A 19,489-nucleotide genomic window follows, 5' to 3' on the forward strand; every position below is an offset into this window, starting at 1 on the left:
TTGACCACACGGCACTTCCACCTCACTTCATGGCTGGTCGCTACTATTTCTTTCAAATGAGTAACTATTTTCCTACTAAAGTAGAACACAACGGACTTATCATTTATTTTTCCGTGCCATCTTGTTTTCTTTTGAGGAACATACAACGCACGTTAGCAGTCGCTTGACCCCCCCCCTTCAAAACGGATCAATGTAATTTGCCATTACAAGGTCGCTCGATATTCCGTAACTTATTCCGCGTTGAGACGGGCCGTGCTTTGCTTTCATCCACTTTGTTGGACTATCAAAGGTTTGACGGGTCTTGTGGCGTTTAAGAATCTCGTCTATATACATGCATATGCATAAGGCTAATTAGTATGCGAGGCAGGCATCTTTTCTAATCTATGGTAGAGGAATCATTTGCATATTTATTGATTTTTTTTCCCCCGCTCCTTCTGATAGAGACCCGAGCGTCTCTTGATGATTAGATGAGCAGTTTCTTCTGGCACTTGGGAAGGAAGAAAGAAAAAAAGTCCCAATATGATATTATATAACTTCAAAGGCAAAGTTTGTATGCATGTGGGCCTTCCGACGAGATATTGGTGAGAAATCTTTTTTTTGTTTGTGAAAAATCCATTTTTCTTTCAAAATAGGAAAGAAATTCCAGAATTCTCTCCGTGCTTCAAAATGGAGGGACAACAAAATTCATCGGCCATTAAGAACCATTCGTAACCATCTGGTCTGCCCGTATTTTCTTGCTATAAAACCCTCAAACCTTTTTTCGATCCTTGCCTTATATTCAGGATGTTAAAAAATGGTAATTCCAGGCAGTCACATACCATTCTGGGTTTATAAACTGGAAATTACGTTGAAAAAGGGAGGCCATTTTGTTTTAGTGGTGCGGTTAGAGATGCGGCTGGGTCGGAGCTTTACCTAGACTTTTTTTTTTGTGACTTTGTGCCCCACTGTTAGTTTTTTGGGGCATTTACTGTAGAGGAATAATAATGGATTATTTTTTACACATTTTAACCCTTTTGCTGAAAAAAATGAACATGTTGTCACGTAACCAATTAAGGAGCATTGTGATGGCATGGAAAGTTGGAAAGAAATCACCCCTGTGTGTACTTCATACATCATACTTCAGGTGATCATCAGGGTCTTGTGACTAAGGCTCAGACTGGTCATCTGGCACACTAGGCAAATGCCCAATGGGCTGTAGGCTGACATACTAATACGCATACTCATACTAATACATGCTGCTCTGCGCAGTACCACTGGCTGGCCACACACTGCATGACTATAAAATGTGATTTGGTGGCTGTGGGCCTTAAAGTGCCAGAGCCACCTAGTCTTCTCCAGTCTGGCTCTGGCAGCAAGCGCTATGTTCACAGGACAAAGCTAATGCCTATAATGCTAATAATTTAGTAGGTCAGATTTTATTTCTGTGGCCACTACTGAGTATGCCTTCAAGACTAGTCACCATCCATTGGAAGAACCTATTAACACTTAGCCCAAAACCACACCAAAGAAAGACACGACACCAGGTTGGAGTCCAAAGAGGCCAACAGACTAACATAAACCATCTTATAAAACATATCAAAACATTTTTTTCACCATTAAATTCCTAAAACCCATCAGAGATCTATAAACCAAGGTTCAAATTGGCACGGTCCCACAAGGATTGACCTAGCCGCATATGTAACAGCATATACCGGTGCCGTATAATCCTAGGCCGCATCCTCTTGGCTCGGTGATGCCATTAGGCCACATAACTCCTTCAGTGCCCTGCTCTGAGGAGAAAACCAGCACTATTGCTCCATGGCCAGTGATTCTAGCTCTTCCAATTCATTTTGGGGACCCCATGCCACCCCCCGAAAAAACCAAAGAACCTTAATAAGACAACAAAGAAGATCTAGAGGGTGTGCGAGAAATCAGATAAGGCAAAGTCATTGTAATGAGATGACCTTAAGGGTCAGTAGCATTTTCCCGCCATTTCACCTCATGTTAACCTCGGCTTAGTCATGGAGCCCTTCCCGTTACTGCTTAAAATCCAGGGTTGTACTTTACAGCGTGAGAAAGGTGATGTTAGGTGACTGTTATTTCCAGACTAGAAGGAAATCCTGTGCATATTAAGTGGTTCCCAAAAGCAGGATGTATAATTGAATATATTTTATGGTATTTTACATTAATTATCTTAAGCTGCTTGGAAAAAACGTGTCATTTTTTTTTTTTACAAATGCCTCTTTCTTGTCTTAGATGTTTTTAGGTGTTTTTAAAGAGTATTTGCCGGGTGCGCGATGGTTCCGAGTTATACATAACTGTTATGAAATTACTTATCTGGTCTAACAGGAAGAGTATTGGTTTGGTCTAGAGGACTGCATTGGGAGGCGGGACCACGGGACCCGCCAAAAAACTTGCGGGCACGGGCGGTCTTGCTGGGGCTGCGGGCTGGAGCGGGCGGTCAGGCGCTGTACCTGCGGGTCCCGGTAATCCCGCGCAGTCCCGCAAGGATGCCTTCTCGCTGCTCCATTACAGTGTCTCCTATCTTGCTCCGCCCAGGAACAAGGCGGAGTCATGTGATGTAACGTCACTTCCTGTGACTCCGCCTTGTTCCTGAGAGGAGCAAGAGAAGAGACGCTGTGAGGGAACAACTCGAGGGCAGCCTTGCGGGACTGCGCGGGAAATCAGGTAAGGAGGCGGGGGTGATTGGCCACAAATGTGGCGGGAGCGGGCGGGATTGGACACAAATGTGGCGGGAGCGGAACACCCACATTGCGGGAGCGGGCGGGAGCGGGATTCAAAACAGCGGGCGGGAGCGGGATTTAAAAAGCAGTCCCACGCAGGGCTCTAGTTTGGTCCACCAACCCCGTACCTAAGATCTCCAAATCCAGTTCACTACCCGTCCTAACATTTCCACCATCCAGCCATCAAACCCAACGAACAGTCGTTCCCATTCTACCCCATGAAAAGGGGAAAAGGGCAAATGATCTTGAGGAATTGTGAGCAAATGGGGGAAAAGTTCTCAGGTATCTTAGACTCATGATTGAGGCTCATGACGTCCATTGAATTTTTGGACTTCAAAACGTTCCACGTCTAGTTGGCTCTTCAGCTCAACGACATAGACTATCAACTTGATGTATATATATATATTTAAAAAAATGGTAATTTTTCGGGGTGTTGTGATTATTTGAAAACGGAAAATCTCATTTAAATTCCCCCCATCTAATCCGGGTCTTGCGGGATCAATTAGGTGAAGACCAGCTTTTCTGATCTTTCTCAAGCAATTACAGAACCTTGAATATTTGATTTCCGAATGAGGCGTTCCGGGATAATCATTTCCTCCGCACGGCGGTCTTTCTATATATTTTACTTGACAAGGTGATATTGCCGCTCAAGAGAACTTCGTAACGATGCAAGAGTTTGGAATAAAATTACCATAATCTAAATAATCAGCGAAAATAAATAAAAACAATGTAATTTTGATGAGAGGGGGAAAAAGCCTGCGGAAGGCGCGTCTTCTTGGTGGAACGGCTCCGACGGACTTGGCTTTGTTGACAAAGTTATTTGCCGACTGTGTACAGAGACAGGGTACTGGGCTGTAGTGGACCTTTAATTTATTAACCCATTCCTTGTTGTTTCTGAACACAGTATTGGGGGCTGTAGAACCCTGCGATGCCCTCATACCCAGCAAACATTCTGAGCTCCTAGAAAAAAGGGGAGCAAAAGAGGGGCATAGGGGATTCAGGTGCCCAAAGAGGGACTCTACCTAATACACAGGGATACTTGGTAGGTATTGTCGGCCCGAAATATTGCAAAATATCAACAATACTATGATAAAAAGGCAGAATTGGGATTGTTATGTTTCTAAATTTTCTTTTAATATTAAAATATCTGCAGTTAATTAATCTTGTTTTAATTAAGGTGCTTCGAGTTAAGTTTTTATATGGAGGTGGATATGATGTCATGAAAACATTTTTTTTCTCTGTTCCTGTAGGTGTAAAGAGGGCTACCAAGGTGTGCGCTGTGACCAGTTCTTGCCGAAAACGGATTCTATATTATCCGATCCAAGTAGGTACATTTCATTCTGTTTATCTGAAATATATTGGGCGTTTTATGACTTATTATTTAATATTATTATTATTTAATATTATTATTATTATTATTTAATATTATTATTATTATTATTATTTAATATTATTATTATTAAGTCAAATAAAGTTGATGCGGGGTATGTAAAAATAAAAAATATATATATATTTTCCCCCAAAATATTTTATTTATACAATTTCTTTTTTTTAAGTTGTAATAAAAGTATAAATGGCTGGACAAATGTATTTTTGTAGGCAAATGAAAACTGAAATTATAAATTGTTGCACATGCCCCTCGGGGGTCCGGTGAGCTTAGCCTGCCCATCCCCCGTGAACAGGTGCTTGCCTGGCCATGGGTACCTTGCATCCAGCTCCATGTATGACCTCTGTTGACCGGTTTTGGAATCCCACGCTGATTTTGGAAATCGCTTATTTAGCGAACCGTGCCCTAAACCCAGGTTCTCTACTAACTATTGGATTCACCTGGTCTGCCGGCCTACTACTAGCTATTTCTACCGATTCCACCTAATTCTACCTAATTTGTCCTTTTATGGGCCTGAGTGGCAAGCGCGCCCATTGCTTTCCTGAAACTGGTTGGCTGCTTGAAGCAGCCAATCAGTGGCAAGAATTGTCGGACCACCGTGCAGGAAGGAAGCTGCAAGCCTGCAGCTTCTTCCAAAGGTAAGTGCTTGTCACATTAAAGTCCTCACAGAGGGGTAGGGCTATTTAAAGAGTACATTAATATGCATGCTTCCTTAGCGTGGGTGTCAGAGACTAGACAGGGGGGCCGAATGGGGCCGAACTGCCGGAAAATTCTATTTTTTTATCCAAGGTCATCTAAAAGAATAGAGAAATATTACGCTGTTCTAAACCCTTCCCTAGAAAATTGTTGAAATGGTGAAACGTGAATTAGCTCAGTTTTTAACCCTTAGTTTGCGGTTCCTAGAGTAAAAAACAAACAAACCTTTAGAGGCCACCTGTTGGAATTCTAATTTTAGGTCGTAGAAAATTTGTTTGGCCAAATTTCAAGGGTTTTTTTTAACAGTTTCTTGCAGTTTTAGCAGAATGGCCGGTCGTCAATTAGGCACGGGGTCGTTAGTGGATTGAAATACACAAGTGAATGGTAAATAATGATCCCTTATTGTGTTGGGATTAAAAAAAGGGAACAAATTCCCGCAAATAAAATGAGACGTCAAACGGGGTAGAGAAAAAAAACAAAAAACGTTGATTACCAAACATTAGTCCGTTCTCCTTTCTTTTTATCCTTTTCCAGTAACGGGAGATTTTTTGTATTTTTATTTTTTTTTAATTAGAATTCTTTACCAACCTGCTGGCGATTAAACCAAAGAAAGTAACCTTAATCAAGGTCCATTGGAAATGAGTGTTTTTTTTTTTTTTTAAATATCTATTTGGAGAAAAAAAAAAGTTAATGACTCAGAGAGAAATTCTAGCCTCGCATGTAAATTTGATAAATCGTTGTAGCACTCGAGGCTAGCGTTTCGGTTTTCTATTTCCAGGAGTTGTTGTTTGTTTACGGGGGGTTTTGTAATTCGTTTCGTGAACCCGTCTTGGGGAAATATTGACTCACCGCCGAGGTATTCCATGGCCTCGGAGGAGACCTTTTTGATGTTCGGGTTTGAATGATAATCCGTTGAGTGATTAAAAAAAACGATAGTTCGATAAATGACGCCACTTTGTTATTTTTTATTTATATTACATTTTTTATTCATATTAAATTTCAAATTAATAGGGAGGGCAAAAAATAATTATGACAAAATCATATTTTTTCTGACTTGCCACGGTAGGACAGATATTCCTAAAGAAAAAACAAATATTTTTAACTAAAATATTTTAATAATAATAATAATAATATTAGTAATAATAACATTTATTTATAAAATATATTTATTTATAAATAATTATTTCATTATTATTATTACATATTTATTAATAAATAATTATTATTAAATTATCAATCAATTTAATGCTAGACATGTTAACCCTTTATCTGCAGACCTGGAGGCGCCATTGCTGTCAGTAATGTGATATTTTGGGTGACTTTCCCGGCTCAATCACCACACTGAGCTGATGCTTTTTGTCAATCCTAATAGAGTGCCCTATTTCTAGCTATTTGGGGGGTTTTATTTACCCCTTTTAATTTATAAAGCCATTTCCTGCTGATTTCTATACACATTATTGGTGCTTCCAGGGCTGTAGAAACTTGACCTTCAATCTTGACACATTCCGACGCTTGATGAATAATTCATAATATAAGGAAATCTATATATTTCAGACTCAGTTTCAGACTCTGTAGCCGCTAACTCAATTTATTTATAGAAACCAGCTATAGCTATTAACTATTTTATCTAATAAAAAGGCTAATATTGGTGGCAGACTGTGGCAGGATTACTATCATGTCCTAAAGTTCTCTCCCTTCTCTTCCCACCCTTACAAAGGCTGTCTGAACCAATCAACAGCAGTCAGCAACTTAACAATAGGGTAGAGATAACATAACGAGGGGGAATAATCATGCAGGTCCTGACATATTAAGATGGCTGCTTCCATGATATACACATAGGGTGTGTGGTGTATTCTGGCCTAACCAGAACGTTCCAGAGGGACCACAGATCTCCATTGTCACTGACCCATGCACATTATGGAGGACAATGGTGGCGGTTGGGTGGGTGAGGCCTAGAGCAGCGCCAAACCAAAAAATACATCAGTAGTCAAACTTTTTGGGACCATTATGGCGATGCCCATTTTCGAGTTGAAGACAAAAAGATGTCTTCTCCAGTCCAACCCCAGTCACAGATAGACCTGCAGCTTTTAATTCGGCCTGCATATTGTAAACTCATATAAATTCCTCCGCATTGTGTTTTTTTCCCTTTCTGTGTATTGTTTTACGCAAACATATTCATTAAATGATTACAGTACCACCGTCCCCACCATGGTGTTCAGAGTGTGTCGAATCCCTATGCCTCCTTCCTTGCAAATCTATTTGCAAAGCTGTCCCCTCGTGAGATGATGTATTGCGAAGCTAATGGTTCATGAAAGATACATTCACGCCATATACTCTTGTGTTCTGCTTATAATGAGTCTAGGTGAAGAAAAAAAAAACCCCATGAAATATACAGATCCCCGGGAAACCAGATCAAAGAATTCTATAAAATCAATTAAAACGCCAGCAATGTTTGGAAGACAATATTCAAAATGATCCCCAAAAAACACTCCTCAAAGCACTCACTCCTAAGAATGTTTTTTACTGGCTGGATAGAATTAGAAACCGTCATACAGCAGTATTATCTGCCATATGTGTTATGTGTTTGCCTATGACCCATCACCGATGTTTGGGACAAAAGGGCCATTTCTCCCAGGGCCCCTCGTTGCATGGGGCCCCCACTTGCTTCATTGTCATTTATACATTTGCCTGCACGTCACAGCAAGAACATCATGCTTGTTGTGTTGGGTGATGTGGGGATCTCTTGGTCCATGAGGTCTCTTTTCTGCAATGGTATAAGCATAGAGCCTTCATTTCTGGAGTATGTTCAGTTATGGCAGAAGGAGCTCAGGGGTTATGCTCCGAAGCAGTGTGCCGGACCAGGCCAAGCAGGAGGCTGGGTACACCAGTGCGTATACTCTGCTTGGCTGGAGATATGCTCTGAAGCAGGCAAGGAGGGTGTACGCCAGGCGCCTGACAACTGAGATGCCCAGCGGGGTCACGTAACATGCATTACGTGAACCTGCTATATTACAGAGGCAGCAGAGTGAAGGCAGCCCTTCATAAGGTGAGAAGAGTAGTATATGTGTGTTTCTGTGGATGTATGTGTGTGTGCATGTGCATGGTACTGTTGGAGTCAGTGTTTATGTAAAGTGTTTGCATGTGTATAAGCTTGTAGTGTTAGAATGTGTGAGTGTATGGTGTTGTTTGTGTTACTGTATGCCATTAACATGAGTGTGTGTGTCACCATTAGTGTATGGCGGTAGCATGCGCGTGCATGAACGTATGGTGTTCCTATGTGTATGTTATTGTAAGGTGTTAGCGTTTGTGAGTGTGTGGTGTTAGCTTGTGTTACCCCAGTGTCCATCTGATTCCTATGCTCCTCAATGATTAAACCTTCTTAGTCATTATACCGTTTGGCTACATTGTGTCCGGAGGGTTGTGGTTTCCTCTGCGTTTTACCTTCCAACAGAAATAATGCTAGCGTTGTCCCACAAACGTTTTGCACTTTACATCCAATCTTGTAATCTGCATTAAAACGCCCCAAATCCCGATACGTGAATTCACTAGAAATGACAAATTCTGAAAATTCTGGGTGAAAAAAACATAAGACAAGGGGGATTGTTTGTTTTTAATCTTTTATGTACTAAAAAACCAAGAACACAGGAGCACTGGATGTTTAGAACCAAGCCCTACAATAAATCATGAAGAGTCCGAAGAAATTGTCAAATTGATCAAGCTCCATGCCCATTCTTTCACGGATCTGTTAAAAACACAATTAAAACCTCTTTCAGCGCATAAAAAAGGTGAAAATATACTCTATTTTTCCTACGCGAGTTGTGTTGGGCAAGTTGGTGGTCCACTGTCTTCATGTCAAAACTTAACCATTAGCCTTCAATATCTTAACTTAGCAAGAAAAATAGATCAGTCTTTAGTCGAAGTTGATACCTTTGATGGGGACAACCTACAAAAGATCCAAAATTCCACAAGCTTTAGGGACCCTGGGGGTCTCCTCAGATGGAATGGTTCCACCAAACGTGACCACAGACCACGTGTCCTTTTTGGGTTGTTTTTTTTAAGGAAAGACAGAACTATTCTCAGCTCTTCTTCGAAACACAAAAGATTTCCTGGAGTGATGAATTGCCCGACCATGAGACGTCGGTACCCATCGAGGGTACACTTCATTAACTTGACTTCCATTTCTTCGACGGCCGATTCTGATCCGTAATTTCCATAAAAGAACTGTTAGAGCCAACTACGAAACTTTCCAGAGATGTTTACCCTAATGATAAATTAATGTACTCATACATGACCCCGCATAATCCGACTGTTACTCTCCTGGTATTATTTATCGTAGGAGGAGAATATTTCATTGTTGACGCTCGAACGAGTTGTATTAAACTCTGTTTATGCGGAGCGCTTTACGATTTTGCATGTTGCCACGAGAGAGAGAGAGAGGGGAGAGAGAACACCGTGGTTTTCTTAGTGATGGAAAGCTCATAGCTTGTGATATATTCATTTGTGCGCTGTGCAGAACACTGTTTTGTAGACCATTAAAACCCGCCAACCTTCACACTTTAGATATATAGACCGGTAATTGAGTGTAGAGAACCATTTACAGAATTTCCTGGCGTGGAAGCATTCGCGGGCTAAATGACCTGGTTAAAATATTTCACAGCGTTGACAAGAAGAAGTCTTTGTTGCTGATACTTTTTTTTTTTTTTTTTTGATGCACCCTTTCAACTTTTCCAGATTTCTCGCAATATGAAATATGTTATTTTGTCTTTTTTTTATTATTATTATTACGTCCTGTTTTTGATCGTAATTGGAAAAAAGCTGACCGTTGAGAAGTCTTCACTCTTACGCTGCCGGGACTCCCGTTTTGCACGTTGTTACTAAACTTACTTTCGCCGTGGGCTTTAGAAATCGTGTGATCTTCTCAAGGCTTTAAATTTGACGGAGCTTTGCCGAAAGGGAATAAAGAACTCATGGCGTTAACGCACTTTTGTTATTTACTTGTTACAATGCCTTGCTACACGAGAATTGGGCAATCGGATGGGTACAAACCATATTTTTGAACGAAATTCGTTATCGGAGAACTTGTGAGCCAAAAATAAAACAATGTGCCCAAGTTAATAATTTGTTAAACAAGGAGATACATTCATTTTTTTAGGGGACTGACAGGGTTCATTCTTAAAACACAAACGCGTGTCCCCCAACTCCTGTGGATGCGCGGTAGACATGTTGTGTTTTTATTTGACACATCTTTTGTGTTGGTGAATGAAATGCAAAAGAGGAACCTTTAGAATTTGTAGTAATTTAACACTGAGAACGTGAGTGCACCATCCCTTTGGCTAAGATTGTTGGAAATCGTCATGTGAAAAGGAAAGTAAGGAAAGGACATTATAACAATCATCTGTTTCTTTAGCAGGTCTAAAAATGAGGTGAATATAACCTCAGATGAACAACAACGCATGACATATTACACAGTGGCATGATTTATTCAACAAAAATAAAGCCAAAATGGAGAAGCCATGCGTGAACGACTAAGTAGACGTTATGATTCAATAGCTTGTAGAACCACCTCTAGCAGCAATAACTTGAAGTAATTGGTCATGATATTTATATCGTATCAGGGAGAACATTGTTTGGCACGCCACGATAAAATGAAAACTAGCCAATGATGCCAAATATTACTGGGACTAAAATGTCATATCTGTGAGGTTCTTACTTTTTCTAAGCAGCTAAATCCTCTTTTGAGCTTATACTTCCTTTTTTTACGGAGTTGAGAATCTGGCTATGCCAGGTAGGCAGGAACCGTTTATCTCGATTAGTGTATTCTGCTGGAAATTAGACCTGCTTTCTGGCCTCATTCCTATGTTTGAGGAAATAGAAGCCCAAAAGAGGTTTTAACTGCTAAATTCCTCCATCAAGCAGTCTAAAAATAGAAAGTAATCCATATCCAATAAGGAAAAAAAATAATTGTCCCACTTTATCCTCAACTATGAGATTTAAGGTCCAAAAAGTTCCGGATTATGTTGCTGATCTTCAGGCCGCAAATACGGAATATCCCAGCAGATATTTTGTCCCTCAAGAGACGTTCCACCATAAACGTACTCCTTTTTTCTTAAATCCCACGACTAAAGTCATCAGAAGCGTCATTGGACCCCTGACAGACCTCCTACCAGGGACGAAATGATTCTAAATTTGAACTCTTTTCAAAAATTATTTCAGAGCCTTTGATTTTGGGATGAAGATGCGATTTGAGCTGTAATAATTGGCATATAGTCTCTAGAGGCCTGATATGAACTTCTGTGCAGCCGTAGGCAGTTGGCACACTTAAAAGAAAAGTCTATCATACGTTGCGTCTTTTGATTCAAAGTAGATTAAATAACCATTAGTTTCAGAGGCCAGCCGGAGAAGACGAGAACAGATAAGTACCTCGAATATTTTTATCTCTGTGTTTGCTCTTATCTTCAAATTTGAGTTTGAGAAACACCTTTTCTTCCCATGTTTGCATAGAAATATAAATGACCCCATAAAAGACCTTTAATCCAAAAAAAGAAACAAAAAACGTATTTGTTAACACCAAAAATTTTAAGATTTTTTTTTTTTTTTTTACAAAAATATATTTTATGCATCTGGGTCACTAAAGTAATCGGACGAAGAACTGAATGCTGTTAAAAATAAAAAATAAAATGTATATTTTAAATTATGTTCTGATTAGTCCGGAAAAAATAAATAAAGCCATCAGGATCAGGATCTAAAATATTATTTTCATTTAGGGTTTTTTTTTTAAGTTTATTCAGATTTATATTTTCCAGCTCTGATACAGCCAGGGGGATTTCATCTAAATTTCCCCACCATTTCCCATGATCCCTCAGTACAGATTGTATAAGAATTCTACTGTTGAAACAGGAAGTTCTAATCTACTTCCTGTACTCTCCAGGCATTTTTTTTTTCCAGTAGAGTACGGATAAACCTCTAGCAATAGAGGAGATTTTATATTAACAATATATTTAATAAAAAAATATGTTGTAACATTATATAAGAATTAGGTTCATGGATAATCTGGATTATAAAGATATCCCTTTAATACTACAAGATTTGTACCAATTAAAGCCATGCGTAATGTGGAAAAGAGGAGGATTTAGCCATTTAACCATTAATTATTTTTTTTATTATTATTATTTTTTTTGGAGAATTGTGGAAATTCAAAAAAAACTTTTTATTTTTTTTAGTATTAGGTAACAACATCTAAAACTGGCTATTTCTCCTGATGCGAGCAAACCAATTTGGACAATAACATTTAAAATAAATACATTTACAATAAAATATATGTAAAAAAATATATATTTTTTCCCCTATTTTAAAAAACTCTATAGCATAAAATCCCACTGTGTATAGAACACTCATTAAATCCAGAAATTGCGTGTAATGACATGTAAATTAGATATATATTTTTTTTCCAATATGAATTCTTTGAGCTAATTAAAGGTGCTTATCAAGGGATGTTAAAGTGGATAAAAGTCAATATATGATTCTACATGATTGCTAATTTGCATGTGATTACCCACAATGCACAGGAACAACAAGTCCTAAATTAATTATGTTTCATATCGAGAACTACTCTACAAAAAGTAAAAAAAAGATATGTATTTTTTTTTTTTTAGCTGCATTAAACTGAATAGGCGAGTAAAATATATGTATTTTATATTTTATATGATATGTTATATTTTTTAAATTTATATAAAATGTAATATATATATATATTTATATCTTAGATTTTATATAAAATAAAACTTTAAAAATTGTGAAATATACATATTTTATTTAAAAAAATAAAAATACATTTTATTTATTTCTATAAAACATAAAAATATGTTCCCCCCCCCAAAAAAAAATTATGTGTGAGTTATAAATATTCTACAATAAATACAAGGATTTTTTAGTGACCTAATGCATTAAGGCCTTGTGGAAATCATGGCTGACTGTAGCTAACCCCTATCCTGAGGTTGTGGTCAAGATGAAGGGCCAGGTTATGCTACATGCAGGGGGTAGGGCTAGATCCAGTTAGATTTAAAGTGGGCCAGTAGTTGGTGGAGAGTAGGGAGGGAAATGGTGGCACCTGGTGGCACCAACGGAGTATTGGGTAAGACCTTGGAGGTTTCGGTGTGTGGACATTGCTTTGGTCGCTTTGATGACCCCTTTTCTGACTGCAGCAGAATCACTATTTACATATATTAACTCATTAATGTTGGGTGTTGCCCTAGGCCTGACCCAGGGCAACACTGCTAACTGCCCCCTCCACAGCCACCGTCCTTGTGATTTCTACCTCTTTAATGCATATGATGAGGTTGCGGTACTTTTACATTTTTGTATGGTCCACTTCGCGTGGGGGATTATGTAGGCTACCCCCAAATGCATTTGCCCCGTTCCCTATTAATGCACAGTGATGTACTTATGCCGTGTACAGGTGTTTGTTCCATTGGTTTCAGCGCGGGCACTACCCTGCCACTGATTGGCTGCTTGAGCTGTCAATCAACCCCACGAACATACTCTCATTGAGATCGTTGGAAGTACTTTCCTGCAGCTTAAGCAGCCAATCAGTAGCAAGAAGTGTGGAGGATAACATTGGGATACCGGGGCATTTAACATAGGGGGTCATGACGGGGGTCCATGCCATTTTTAGACATGTGCATGGAGGTTGAGACATTGGTAAACTTTATGAAGAACAGATCCCATCCTCTGTAGTCCGATGCCTCGGAGATTCCTTCAGACAGATCCTCATCTTGCCGGTCGGCGTCCGTCTGCCAAATTCTAATCATCTTGTTAATTTTGTGTGCTTTTCCAAATTATGAACCCATATGCCAGCTCCTTTTCTCCGTTTTGATATTTGCTGATCTGTTTGCTGGATCTACCAACCTTCTACAGAAAGAACGGCATCTGTTCCCAATTTCAAAGGCTGTCGATGTACTTTATGTTTGAAAACCGACTTTCTTTATCTGGACTTTTTCTGTAGAACTTGTGTCATGATCACATGGTGACAACTTTGTATTTATTTGTTTAGGATGGCATCATTTATTTTTTTGGGGAGATATTAGGTTAATACAGTAGGAATAGCATGCATGGGATAGACATACGGCTTCTGGATCTAAGACGAGACCAACGACTGATTAAGGTTAAGGTCTGGAGAAACTGGGCGGCTAGACGGGGCGAATGGGTCTGGTCTGCTGGCAAATAGGTTTCTATGCTTAGCATTAAACATTATGGGAAATCTCAGGTTCTGACCCTAAATCTCAGGATTTTTGCCCCATTATCAGGAAGGGTTACACAGTCTGGAGCTGGTTCATACCTACCCCCCCCTCTGTGATCATATATAAGACTCCAAATAGGTGCTTTTGCTCACAGTATGTTATGGTTGATATCCCTGCTTGAATGCAGGTGACTCAATTAAATGTATCTTTAAATAATGACAAGTCCAGGTTTCCATGAGAATGCATTAGAGCCATTTGGGTAACACAATTAGCAAAGCCATTACATTTCATCTCCATGATGGGCTATTAAAGGGTTAATATTTCAAGAGTCTCAGGGTCAGCGCATCTAGAAAGTTCCCGGGTACCATGATAACTGAACTTCAAGAAGAAATATAACCTTGCATCAACATTAGGGGTAGAAATGGGGGGGGGCAATTTTTTTTTTCTGAATTTGTGCATATTTAAGACAATAATTTTCTCACGTAATCTGTAAATTTTCAGCATGAGATAATTTCCCCAAAAATTAATTCTGCTTCGCATACGGACATCTGCCTCACATATGTTTCCTCCAGATGCTCTATTTCACTGTTAGTTAGTGAAGGACAGGTGTAAGGTGTTATATTCCCTAGTACTCATCCATAAATCCTTAAACACAAAATTAACCATTTCCTTCCTGAAGGCCGGACACTAGAGAGTTAATGAGAACATTTTGCACCGGCGCCTCGTTCATCGTAGACATGGCGTTTCCCCATACCTATTTTGATAATTATATTCAAGATTTCACAGCTTAATGGTACCCATTTTTTTATCGCTATATATTTAAGGGTTAATCCCATGTGAGCGTTGCCTTACCCCCCCTAGATAAGTGCTGCCTCATCATAGAAACCTATCTCCCACTTTTTTCAATCCTCAGTGCTCCCTGTCACTTAAAAACTGCACTAAAATGTTTATTGAGATACTGGTGCTGCTTAGCAACAGAATGCTGGCATTTTTCCAAACCCCCTCCTCTATGTGTTATCTCACAGCAGTCTGACCGCCTACGACCAGTCCCAGCCTCCTTTAAACGAATAGACCTTCAAGATAAACGCCTTGTCTGTGATATGAGAAGGTGCCAGCAAGAGCAGAGCAGAGGGAACAGATTAACCCCTTAAGGACAATGGGCGGTCCCCAAACCCATCGAAAACTGCATTTTGAGCCTGTACATGTACAGGCGTTGTCATTAAGGGGTTAAGAGGCCCTGCTGAAAGTGAGTCCTATGTGAGAAGGACATAATAGTTAAGGAATGTTGGGAAAAAGGATCTATGTGGAAGAAAATGAAATTCCTTTTGGTGGCCATTTTGAAAAAAAAAAGAATCAGGTCTTCCTGTAGCTTGTTCTCGGTTTGTTTTAATCGCCCTATAACCCGAAACAGCATAAAGTAGTGCCTAGGACAATAAGTTATTGGATGATCTATTCTGCCGTACCATAGAAGGGAGGAAAATTAGGTTGTTTCGACTGCCTGAAGAATTATTTATTCTTAATAGAGGCTGCCGTGACCTTGGGCATCCCAAGAGAGGAGAGAAGATAATTTGTTTTGCAGGCAGGAAACCCAGTATAATAACGCCAGATCTGATGTTCAATTTTTTATTTTAATTTATTTATTTTCATTTCTTCCAGAGGTGATTGCGACGGAGTCGGGAAAAAAAAAAAAAAAACACGCAGGGGTCAGGGCCGGTTCTGAGAGGATGCTAATATTCTCTTTTCTTCTCTCTGTCGCTCTCTCTCTCTCTTTTTTTTTAAGAGAGAGAGATAAGAACTCATATTGACAAAGTGCCCGAGGCTTATCATTGGCTCAAAATGACTTAAATGAGAAAGGAATCCCTTAGATAACCGAGGGTTGCAGGTTGACGAGGATTACGACAGTACAGGAAGAGCAAGCGGAGAACATGAAAATGTTATTTAAAAATGACTTCATGCGGATCTGTAACTCTTCCCGCATCCTACAGCTTACAGGCACCAAACACATGAAGATTGAACCAAAAATACATATATGTATTGGAATCCCACCTTATATGCATGCCGTGGGAGCGGCCATCTTAACTTCCTGTTTGCGTGATCATTCATCCCCAATAAGTTATCGCTTGCTAAGTTTCTGTTGATGGGTTCCAGCAGCTTTTCTAAAGAATGGGAAGGAGAAGGGAGAGAACTTCCTAACAGGACAATGCTGGACCTATTAAAAATTAATTAATGTAATCAGTCACTTATTTTAATGTATCTAGCCCCCCCCCCAAAATAATAGCACCGACAAAGCTATGTGCCCTGAAGACCTGTGCAGTGTTGGCCCACCTTGGTTCCATAAAAAATCCTGCTCTGTTCCTCCCTCCAATATTTTTTTTAAAAAACCTACTCAAATTATCATTCAGCCATTAGCATACTTGTGAACTTTCGGGATTTGACCCTGAGTCTCTGGGTTTTTGTCCTAATCTCAGGGTCTCATGGTAAAAGAGCAGAAGTCGTGAGTGGGCCCTTTCCGTTTCTACGCTGATGTGGCCATATCTAAGCCTTCCAGGTGATGCTTTTGCTACCTGTAAGTTATGGTTGATAGCCCTGCTTGAAGGCAGGTGACTCAGTTATGTATATCTTTAAATAATAACTCACGGTTTCCACGACGACTGATATTAGAGCCATTTGGTTGACACATAGAGTATTGGCGATGGTCAGCTGATTTAGGAGGTTCCTGGGTCCATTACGCTATCAATACAACATAATAGTCGGGCCTTCATGTCCTGTCAGCCCAAGCCGGAAGTTGGGAGCCACTTCCTGTTCTCTCCTCGCATTGTTTTAGCGGACGGCGCATCACCCTTTAGCGCTAGAGATTGTTTCCAGCCGTGCAGGTCCCCTGGAAAGCAATTAGCTCAATTGTGTCAGGGCGAGGCAGGGATTTAAGCCATGTGATGGGGAAGCAAAATGGCGGCTCCCTCATACAGCCCAACAGGAAATAAAAAAGAAGGTTTTACTACATGAATATATTTTTTACATGCACTGAAAAATGCCGTGCGAGAATTGAATGAACAACAATAGAATGTATAGAATTAGCCTGTAATTAACCTTCATTTCCATATATCTGGGAATTGAGATGCATCGGCGGGAAACAAGCGGACTAATGTCAGGCAGTTTAATGGCTGGTAATTATATGCAATAATTCATGAAATTGACATTGCCAAACAAAGACAAAAACGTGCATTAATTTGCTTAAAAAATATATAGTTAACCACTTAGAAAGGGACATACAGGTTATTACTTTGTTTAATGTTTTCTCTACAGATAGAACATTATAAAGCCACGCGTGGCCAAGGTGACGATAACACAAAGCCTTAGCTTCATGCGGGGGGGGACTGGAGATTAAAATCGGCCCCAGGGCTAGCGTGTCGCTATGTGTATCCAGGTTAGTGAGTGTTGCCGTTGGGCACTGGCCCACCATGTTTTTTTCCGGTTTGCCCAATGGCGAGTCCTGGCTTGGGGACAAGCTGGAAAAAGGGTTCCATTTGAAGGACCTCAGCCTTTTCCGCTGTGTCTCTGCTCTCACCTGCTGTCGAGGGGTAGCTGTGTTAGTCCGACGGCATACATTCGAAAAATATGGCATGCCTTTCATGGCAATGACTTTTTTATCGGATGAATATCTAGTTTCTGGGAAGCTCTTCCAAGAAATCATTATTATCATGCTATTTTTTTATGAATTCCAAAGAGAAAACACCCCAGGTCAGGCATTAGTAGCAATGTATGGGTCAAGAATGAGTGATAAGGCACAGATCATTGCCAAGGTGGCTGTGAAGTCATTAAGTGGAGGGAGGGAGAGAAGAATGTTGAGGGACAATGAGTGGGGAAGAGATAAATAGGACACTTACAGAAGGGCTTACATCTGAACAATAGTAAGGAAAGGAGATAAAAGGAGAGGAGAAGAAAGAAGAGAAAAGGAAAGGAGAGAAGAAGAAAGATAATGAAAGGAGAAAATAGGAAGTAAAGGGGAGAAAATGGATGTAAAGTAGAGGAAAGGTAATAAAAGTACAGATGAGATATCGGAGAGCAAACAGGAAACCTACGTGAACTCCGTGATCATACTTATAACGTGCTTCACCTCCATTCTGGTGATCCATCTAGCGTTCCTGATGGTGAGAGGACTCTGTTGGGTTCTTTTGCTGGCTTTTCCATATTCTACTCTGGTTTCATGGTTTCTGAACATCCCAACTACACGTACTATTCTTTTGGAATTAAGGGTCCCCATTAAGGAAATCCCAACAGAATGCCGGGTTCAATGTCAAAACAACACCTACAAATAAGTTCTGGCCCCTCGCCGAGCAAAATTAAAGAGGGGGGGGCTTCTGCGTCGTCCAAGTCAGCATTTAGGAAAAAAGGACCTCTCTGAGTCTAGGCTTTCCCTTTACACCACTTCCTTCAATTGCCCACAAACCCCTAATGTCCTACCCATTCTTAACTCTATTCCTACCACCCCAAACCCTCGTCTCAGTCCCTTCCCTGGCGGGAAGCCCTTACACCTCCCCTGTGCTATGTCTCCAGATACACGCCATAGGATGTCCCACCTGCCCAACACATCATGTCTGATGTTTCTTTTGCACGTGCAACGTGTCCGATTTGGGCAGTATGCATTCACACAGCAGCCACGAGAGTCAGGCCATTGGCCACATCAGCAATCAGGACTTAAGCCTGGTTGTCGGGACTGTTTGGCTTTCCATTTCAACAGAATAGCTCCAAACTCCCAGTATTTCCCTTTGTAATGCTAAAAAACAATGATTATATATAGAATTTGTCGTAATAGTGATTGATTACAAAAATAAGTGTGAAAATGGCAAACAAATAAGTCTTCTTCTGCCTGTGTAGGATTCTCTTCACCAGTAACCATGAAATATTAAAAACCGCTCTAAAAACCAATTATAGGACGTATTTTGTGCCGGATAATTTTTGTAAGAAAGCAGAGGTTGTCCTGTCCCCAGGTTACTCGGGGATGCATGTAGCCTCCTTTTTGGCAATCTCAGAAGAAATTAATAGGATCTTCTCAGGCGTGAGAAGCCGTGAAGGTGGTATTCATCAAAAATAAATGCCTGTTATACACCTGTTGTTAATATTGATGAGTGTTTGCAGAAAGGAGAACAGAATAAAATGTATTCGTTAAGAAAAAAAATTGGTACAAACAGAGCAACGGCAAAGGGTGGGATGAAAATATCTTAAATACTCGTTGGCCGGCTCGGATCCAGAGGTCTTTTATAGGGGACCCTCTTGCCCACCCCCAGCTATTTTCCTGGCACATCATATACTTACCGTCAGTCAGCACAGCAAAAGTCTCAGGGGCTCTAACGAGACAACCCATGGGCATGCAAGGAATATTGATTTCAATGGGATCGGGTTCCTGCCCCTGATTGTACAGTTAATAGTAGACTTGTGCACATGGACCA

The 19,489-nt window shown here is 40.2% G+C and overlaps 1 protein-coding gene across 2 annotated transcripts in view; it reads left to right on the plus strand.

Moving 5' to 3' along the window:
• NRG3 (neuregulin 3) overlaps window positions 1-19,489 on the plus strand; it is a 181,362-nt gene that overhangs the window by 130,470 nt on the left and 31,403 nt on the right. For both annotated transcript variants that reach the window (XM_053450951.1, XM_053450952.1), the window contains exon 3: window positions 3,974-4,047. In XM_053450951.1, the coding sequence (XP_053306926.1) occupies window positions 3,974-4,047 (74 nt within the window). The remainder of the gene's footprint in view (window positions 1-3,973; window positions 4,048-19,489) is intronic.

The sequence above is a fragment of the Spea bombifrons genome, chromosome 11, assembly GCF_027358695.1.
Source record: "Spea bombifrons isolate aSpeBom1 chromosome 11, aSpeBom1.2.pri, whole genome shotgun sequence".
NCBI lineage: Eukaryota > Metazoa > Chordata > Amphibia > Anura > Pelobatidae > Spea > Spea bombifrons.